At 45.2% G+C, this 9,045-nt stretch overlaps 1 protein-coding gene across 1 annotated transcript in view; it reads right to left on the reverse strand.

Moving 5' to 3' along the window:
• MACO1 (macoilin 1) overlaps window positions 1-9,045 on the reverse strand; it is a 50,422-nt gene that overhangs the window by 3,018 nt on the left and 38,359 nt on the right. The window contains exons 8-10 of the mRNA XM_077775525.1: window positions 8,503-8,685; window positions 6,277-6,397; window positions 2,360-2,534 (exon numbers count right to left, since the gene is read on the reverse strand). Coding sequence (XP_077631651.1) covers window positions 2,360-2,534; window positions 6,277-6,397; window positions 8,503-8,685 — 479 coding nt within the window. The remainder of the gene's footprint in view (window positions 1-2,359; window positions 2,535-6,276; window positions 6,398-8,502; window positions 8,686-9,045) is intronic.

Below are 9,045 nucleotides of genomic sequence, written 5' to 3' on the forward strand. Positions count from 1 at the left end.
CCCCCCCCCCCCCTTTGCCCCCTTCCTGGACCCCCCCCCAAAACCTCTGAGACAAAAGCCAGTCACATCTGCCTGGCAGGTCTATCTGCCTCCGCTCAGTCTCACCTTCCAAATCCACCGTTCACCCTGCTCTCAGAAAGCCATTGCCGAAATAAGGGCCAGAACATATCACTTCTTCCCTCCTGAACAATCTAGGGAACACGCGGTCTGGTCTGGCTTCATTCACGGTCCCCCTAATCTCCCACATCCTCCAGTGTGAGGCCACTGCTCACCTGGACACTCCCAGTGCTTTCTTTCCTTTGCTTGACGCCCCCCTACCCCCAGGTGACAAAGGCCTTCCCCTGACATTTCTCTACTCTCAGAATCCATCCTTCAAAGCCTACACAATATCCCCTCCCTCATGAAGTCACCCCTGATCACTGCTCTGGCCTTTCAAGGCCCCTACCTCTACCCAATGGCAGTAGGCCTTTCTGCTGCACACAGCGGCCACAGGGGCCAGACCATCTTCTAGGTAATAGTAACACACCGTCTGCCTTCTCCACACTTATTCCCTCCTGGGGGTAAGTGGAGTCTTCCAAAAACCCCATGCAAGTAAAATTACAACAGGCCGAATGTAGAAACAGAGATGAGAACGGAACTATCTTCTATTAAACGAGAAATTAAAGAGATTGGCTCAATGTAAAACAATGCCATTTTTCCTCTTTTTTTTTTTTTTTTGGTTTTGGGAAAATACAGTTATTTTTCAAAAAATGTTACCAAGTTATATGTGTACTATGCTATTTAAAAATGAATACATGTTTTAAGTTCTAATTTTTAATAGGTAAGTATTGAGAGATATAACCCACTTGAAAAAAATCTCCTTGGGTTACTCAATAATTTTGAGTGTCAAGGGGTCTCTAAGCCCAGAAAGTCTGAGCCCCGCTGCCCCAGTAGATCCCTCAACAGACTGCGTCGTGTTCATCTCTGTCTCCCCTTCAGCTTCTAGTACCCATGCTTCGAATGTTCCTTAAGTGCCTGTTGAATCTTCTTTTCCTCCTAAGTCAGATAGCTGTTTGAATTTTTTTCCCCCAGTAATCTATGGTGGCTAATTAATTTCTTGGATAAAATTCAAATTTCTTTTCATCAGGTTTGATCACGCCTCTATTCAGAAGCCTCCCAAAGCTTCCCGGGCCACTCAGAGTAAAGGCCCAAGTTCTTTCCATGGGCTACAAAGTCTGGCAAACCGTGGCTCTGATGGCAGCAGGCCTCCCCAACCCTCAGGCTACGGCCCCACATGCCTGCCACCTGAACGCTTCCCCCCGCCACCCCCGCGGATTTAGCTTTATGTGGTTCCCTCACTCCCTCATTTGTAGCCTCTGCTCAAATGCTACCTATTCCAAGGGTCTTCCACAACCACTGTGTCAAACTAGAAGCTCCACATAGACACTCACACATCCTGCCTGGGTACCAGGCATCCATCAGCACCTGATACACTCTATGCCTGCTTGTTACTGCCTGTCCCCCTGGGGTGTCTCACAGTGCCCGGCACGCAATAGGGCCTAGGGAAGTAGCTGCAGAGTGCCTGGCACACAGAAGGGCCTCAGGAAGTAGTTGGGGAGTGGCCAGCACACAGTAGGGCCTCAGGAAGTAGCTGTGGAGTGCCCGGCACACAGTAGAGCCTCAGGAAGTAGCTGTGGAGTGGCCAGCACATAGTAGGGCTTCAGGAAGTGGCTGCAGAGTGCCTGGCGCACAGTAGGGTCTCGGGAAGTAGCTACAGAGTGCCTGGCGCACAGTAGGGCCACAGGAAGTAGCTGTGGAGTCACAGCCTGCTCTCCAGATGCTGCTCCCAGTGCTCCCTAATTTGTAAACCTGCAGAGCCAGCTGCGGCCTGGGACATGGCAGGCCTCCCTAGCCTCCCTGGCCTCCCCCAAGTGGTCTGTTCTACCCAGAGGCCTCCCTGCCCCTCGCCCCCTCACTGCTTCCTCACTGAGCTAAGCCCCCCTCATCATTCAAAACCCAACTCAGACATCTGCTCCCCAGGGAAACAGCCCTCTCTAACCCCCAGATTGACTCAGTCCCTGCCCCTCTGTATGTTTCTACGCCAGCACCTCTGGGTGACTCTGCAGTTGTCTAGTTCTTCCACAACACCGTGAACTCCTTGAGCCCAGAAGCTCCTCCTTCTCCCCTGTATGCCCTGCACTTGACATACTCTCACCTCAAAGTATGCCTGCAGAATGAATGAATGTGATCATTCCTCGATGTCACGGGAACTTACAAAGTAAACGGAATGTCTTTGGTTCCGAGCTCTAAGGGACCCGTGCTCTCTGCGTTCCCACACTGTGGGTCACACCACCTCCTCTGGGGCCCGCTACTCTCCTACCTTGGGCGATCTCCAGCTGTCGCTTTGCGTCCCCTAGGGCAGAGAACAGGTCCAGCTTGACTCTCGTCTCCGCGCTCAAACTGTTCTCCAGGTGCTGTGTTTTGTCTTGCATGGCTGAGAGGGCTGACATTAACACCTCGGTGTCCTTCTCATTCTCCTTATACTTCCGAAGCTCCTATCAACATCATCAAAGCAGCAAGATGTTACAAGATAGTTTTGGCATCGATGTCTACAAATTAGCCTGAAATCACAAATAAAATCCTGCTACTACTGGCCTGGCCCTGAGAAGACAGAATCCTGGTGTTTGCATGGGTTAAGACTCTTACCACTTATAGGGAATCCAAAAACGTATTTATATGATGGTATGACACACAAAAATATTGTAGTAGATGAATTTGACAGTGGTGGGCTGTTTCTAGTAACAGTGGACTCTGTTTCCAAATAAAACACTTTCTTACAAGCCTCATTCAGAACCACGAAGAACTTTTTCCTTGCTGCCAGTTGCAAATGTTGCTGTAATGCTGTAATCAAATTTGCCAAAACTCTATTCTCAATTTGTACTAAAAAGTGTAAAAATGTTCATTATTTTGATAGGACATATTGCAGAGTAAGCCCACTTAAAACATCCGGTCATGTAGCCAATAAATACATATATTTAAATATAAACATAAACATACATGTACACATACAGATATTTTAGTTTTTCATTTTAAGAGAAATCCACACTTATTAGGATTTAGAAATATATTAAAGCTCAAAGAAGAACATGAAACTTACTCAAACTCCTGACAGTGTAAAAAATATTTCCTTTTAGCGTTTTATAAGCATGTGTGTATCTTTTAGCATAAATGAGATCACACTGTATGTAATTTTTGTAGACAGTTTTGTAAATCTCAACTGGTTTTTGAAAATGTAATTTTTAATGGCTGTATGATATTCTTGTATATGTACCATAATTTATTAAATGAATCTCCCTTTGCTAAGATTTTGTTTTCATTTATATACCACTATGATGAACATCTTTGTTATCAATCAATGATGAGATTTTCAAATGTTTATCATAGGCAGGAGTTCTAAAAATGGAAATACTGGGGCACCTGGGTGGCTTAGTCGGTTAAGAGTCCAACTTCGGCTCAGGTCATGATCTCACAGTTGGTGGGTTCAAGCCCTGAGTCGGGCTCTGTGCCGACAGCTAGCTCAGAGCCTGGAGCCTGTTTCGGATTCTGTGTCTCCCTCTCTCTCTGACCCTCCCCTGCTCACGCTGTCTCTCTTTCTCTCTCTCTCTCAGAAATAACTAAAACATTAAATAAATAAATAAATAAATAAAAAAGGAAATACTTAAAAGGTATATGAACTTTTCCAGAAAGTTATACTTCTGCCAGCAATTATGAGTCCTAATTCATTTATCCTCATCCAGGCTGATATGATCACTTAAAAATTCTTTGCTAATTTCACAATGGTTAAGAAATAAAAGCAAAAATAAACTATTGAGACTACACCAAAATAAAGACCTTTGCGAAATGAGGAGGCAACCTACTGCATGGAAGAAGATATGTGCAAAAGATCTATTCAGTAAGGGGTTAATATCCAAAATATATAAAGAACTTTTATAACTCTAAACCCCCCCAAAAAAAACCTGATTAAAAATGGGCAGAGGATCTGAATAGGCATTTTTGCAAAGAAGACATACTATGAAAAGATGTTCAACGTCATTAATCATCAGAAAAATGCAAAACAATAAAATCACCTTATACTTGTCAGGCTAGTATCAAAAAGACCAGAGATACCAAGTGTGGTGAGGATATGGAGAAAGGGAACCCTTGGGCACTGCTGGTAGGAATGTAAACTGGTGCAGCCAGTACGGAGGTTCCACAAAAAAATTAAAAGTAAAAATACCAGATGATCTAGTAATTCCACTCCTGGCTATTTACCCACAGAAACAAAAACACTAAACATGCACCCCTATGTTTTTTTTGTAGCATTATTTACAATAGCCAAGATGTGGAAGCAACCTGAGTGTCCATCAGGAGCTGAATGGATGAAGAAAATATGGTATGTGTAAAAACACGTGTGCGCGCTTGAGCGCGCACGCGCGCGCACGCACACACACACACACACAGAAGGATACTGCTCAGCGATAAAAAAAAAATAAGATCTTGCCATTTGTGACAACATGGAGGGACCTAGAAGATACTATGCTAAGTGAAATAAGCCAGACAGAGAAAAACAAGTATCACATGATTGCACTGATATAAGGAATCTAAAAAAAACAAAACAAATGAATAAACAAACAAATGAAAGCAGAAACAGACCCACAGACACAGAGAACTGGTGGTTGCCAGTGGGTAGGGGGATTGTGAGGCAGGCAGAAGGGGTGAGGGGAAGTGGGAAGTACGGGCTTCCAGTTATGGAAAAAATAAGTCATGAGAACAAAAAGGTACAGAATAAGGAATATGGTCCACGATACAGCAACCACGACTTAGTGGTGTATGCGGACACCTGCGCTGAACACGGCATGACACGCAGAGTTAGGTGGGATCGCCGCATCGTACACTTGCAACTGACGTCGTGTGCCAAGTATAATGCAATTAAAAACCCAGAAATTTCACAGGAGATAAAGGGTACTAATTTTAATCTGTTGGTCTTTGGTGATTGATGAAGATATATTCTTATATTCTCAGCCATTTGTTTTTCTTCTGTGAATTGTTTGTTCACATTCTTTGCCTATTTTTCCAACTATGTGAGCTTCACTTAACAAATGTTACGAGCTCCTTGCATATCAAGAGTATTAATTCCTTATATTTGTTGCAAGACCTGTGCCCTCCCAACAGATTTTTTTCACTTGTTTTTCTCATTTTGTGATTTTTATCCCCATTATTTTGTTTAGAAAGATTTTCCCCAGTTTCAAGATCAAATAAATTCTGGTATATTTTCACCTTGTTAAAAACAAAATGCTTCTTTTTTCCCCTGGATTGAACTCTTCATCTGGAATTTCTTTGTGTGGTAGGAGAGGAGCTGCTCATTTTTTTTCTAGTCATTTAGCTGTTCCAAAACCTTTTTTCTGGCTAACCCTCACAGTCCCATCCATTGCTGCTGCCACTTTTACTGCACACTTTAGGTGTGGTCTCCAGGCTGCGCAGTCTACTCTATCAACTTCTCCCTTTTTTTTTCTTTTTTTTAAGTTTATTTATTTGAAAGAGAGAGAGAGAGAGAGAGAAAGAGAGAGAGAGAGCACGCACGTGCACGCGCGCACAAGTGGGGGAGGGGCAGAGAGAGACTCTCAAGCAGGCTCCTTGCTGTCAGCACAGAGCTCGACGTGGGGCTCGATCCCACGAACCCTGAGATCACGGCCTGAGCTGAAATCAAGAATCGGGCGCTTAACCAACTGAGCCAGCCAGGCGACCTGACACTGCTTTTAAGTGTCCCTTTGCAGAACCAATGCCTGATTCTTGGCTAAAGTACACATGGCTCAGAAAACCGGTTGTGTCCATAGCACTGGCAGCTTTCCCTGCCATGCACTGCTCAGAGCTGCAACCCGCAAGGCTCAGAGCCATCCAGAGCGGTCAATTTCTTGGTGACGGACAGAGGTTTAGGGCTAAGAAGAGGGAGACAAGTTCCAAAGATCACCAGTCTGGCCTATAGCCTGAAAAAATGAGATGAGTCTACAGGAAGTCAAATTCTGGTATAAGCCATGTAAAAGAACCATTAGCATCTCTGGTTGTATTAGAATCCAGGTGATTAAATATGACCGGGATGAGCTGCATGAGGCTAGAGCTTCTTTCTGGCTTACAGAGATTCTCAGGTACAGTGGGATTTGGCCTATTATCCAAAGGCCCCATCTCCACACTGCAGCACTGGGCACAGGGCTAACATAGAAGAGGAACCAAGGACGAGAAAGTCCTCTGTGTCTCGCATACCTGAACTTTCAGTTCTAGTTCTCTGATCTGGTCTTCTTTCACCTTCATGTCCATCGTGAGCTTCTTGCCCTCTGCTTCTAATTCCCTGATCCGATTCCGTAAGGTTTCGGTGCACTCCCCCCTTTTGAAAAAGAAGAGAAGGAAAGAAAAGGATTTAAATGACTACAGGTTTACTTACACTGCAGGATTGATATTTCTCTTATATACTCCAGGGTCAGTCAGCTTTTAGTTTTTGGCTCAGGCTGCTCATTCTCTGTTCCTTGATTGTTTCAACAATGATCTAAAATAATGATCATTAATTGGGTATCTAATATAAGCGAGGCATCAAGTGAGGCACTTTACCCATTTTGCCTTCTTTGCAAGGGTAGGAGATAGTGTCCCATTTTCCAGATAAGACAACTGAGACCATACGGATATAACACCAGTCCAACACCACCTAGCCGGTAGGTCTTAGAACTGTGACAAGAACTGAGATTTTCCAGCTTCCTAACGCAGCCAGCTTCCCACCAGGCCCTATGACCTGAGACGGTGCCCACGTGCTGAGCAAGAGAGACCCGGGCATGCGCTGTCTCCAGCAGGGGGCAGCGAGCTAAAAAGTTTTCACTTTTGAGGGTCTATGCATAGGTCAAGTTCACCTTCCTTGCGTTGGCACCAGGCTGCTTCTCAGGGCTGTAATAAGGACAAACTAAAAAGGTGATGGCAATGGCCACTCCAAAGCTGATTAAGCGTTTAGATCTCAGAGACAGCCAGATAGAGAAAGCAGGTGTCCTATGCCTACCAAAAAGGAAGGTCCAGTGAGAGACTTACGGCTAGAGATTTACTTGGGAATACAAACAGCCTCTACATCCGTGATGGCAAATAGGAGCCATCTAAGGAAAGGACCAAAGCCAACAAGCTTGACTGGAAGCAAAAGGCAGTCAGAGAAGAGACTGAAACCAAGGTCCTGACCCTCAGGAAGAAGGCACTGAACGACTTGGCTAAGTGACTGTCTTATCTTCCCCAGTGGACATTTTTTTCAGGGTAGGTGCCGGACAAATTAAGAACAGCACCAGCCATACCAGATGAGAGTTCAGAAAAATCTCCTGCCAGTGTTAAGTGCTTCGGAAACTTGTGCTTTTTTCAGAAGCCTGTGCTTCCAAATCTTTAAACACAGGAACAAACAGACCACCCACATGCTAGGCAGGCTGGTAACGTGTCCTGTGAATCTTTATAGGTGCTAATGGGCTACGTGAGCTCAGCTATATGGACTAGAGAGTCCGCTGGCCAAGGCGGGCTCACACAGGAAGAAAGAGTTCTCTCCAGCTATTATTTCCTTAAATGCGAAATGATGGTCCATTAGTTACTCTACAGAACCCAAGGGAAGGCTTTTAACATGCCACAAGGCAAAGAGCAAAACTTAAGGAAGAATGACAGTAGAACTGTATCACATAGATACAAATTAGGATAAAAACTTAAAATGAAATAAATAATAACGTATCCTCGCTCTGCAACTGTAAACCCATAACTAACTCCTACCATACAGATGGACTTCAGTAGTCAAAAAAAAAAACACAGAAAAGAAAGAGTGATAAAATGAAGTAGAAACCCCCCACTCCCCAACTGCTCTACCCCCGCCCCAAAGTTCTCTAAACGATCCTCTGTCCTGCTGAAATTCAGGTGGTAGTTACATGTCAGTTTCTGGAGTCCTTGCATTCTTTTCAATGGTACAGAAGTAGTGCCCAATTCCCCTGACTTCACAAATACAATGATCTCTAATGGGGACCTAAGTTTCTTTTCATCTTTCCCAGCTCATTTGACAGTTTGCTGACATCCAACAAAGACAGGGGTGGCCAGTACAAATACCTGGGCAGGCAACATTTCCCTCCCTTTTAAGATAAAAACTCCAGAAACACACACACCTGAGAGTGAAAGGTACCGACAATTCTACAAAGGGAAGAGAATCCCAGACGGGAATCTCTCCAAGCGTGTAGTAGTTACTGGCCACACGCAGAGCGACTGGAAACCCATTTACAAGCAGCGGTTTGCCTCTCGGCTGTGGGACAGACGAGGTCGCTGAAGGATGAAGCTGTGACAAGGCGATGCGACTTGCACAGATGCATAGACGGGGCTAGGCCAGCTCATGAAGCACCGTTCTATTCCAGTCCTGCCCAAGGCCTCAAATCCCTGAGCCTGTCTTGCCACAAGGCAGGCCAACCTCGGAGACACGCCCAGGGGACAGGGACATACCTTGACGCAGCAGCAAATGCAACGGCCCTGGCGGCAGTGGCTTCCTCTAACTTCTTCCTTTTTTTCTCCTCCATTAACTGCTTTTCTACAAAACTTCGGGCTTCCTGCTCAGCTTTTAGCTTTTTCTCCAGCTGGCTGATATTCTGCTTGTCTTTTTGCTTCATTTGCACGGCATTATGTAATCTATATGGAGATGATCATCACAGAGGTTTGTGATTAGAAAGAAATGCCCACTAGGAACCCCAGAGTAACACGGCTCCTCTTGGGAGCAGCAAATCATAAATGCTGCAGCTCCCAGAGTGCCTGGGAAAAACATAATGTTGTCGTTATTTAACAATTCCTAAACAGCCACAGATATGCAGCCTACCAAAGCACAGAGGAAGACCTAGTGATCTACAGAAGGTAATCCAGAAAAAAGGATAAAAGGAGTTTCCATCAGAGGGAAAGATAGTTGTAGAGCGAAGTCTAGCGCCCCAAAGCACCCTGAAGAAACTTTATCCAGCCACCCCCCCCCCCCCCCCCCCCACAGGGGCAGGGGGGGGG

The sequence above is a fragment of the Crocuta crocuta genome, unplaced genomic scaffold (assembly GCF_008692635.1).
Source record: "Crocuta crocuta isolate KB4526 unplaced genomic scaffold, BGI_CrCroc_1.0 scaffold127, whole genome shotgun sequence".
In the NCBI taxonomy this organism is placed as follows: domain Eukaryota; kingdom Metazoa; phylum Chordata; class Mammalia; order Carnivora; family Hyaenidae; genus Crocuta; species Crocuta crocuta.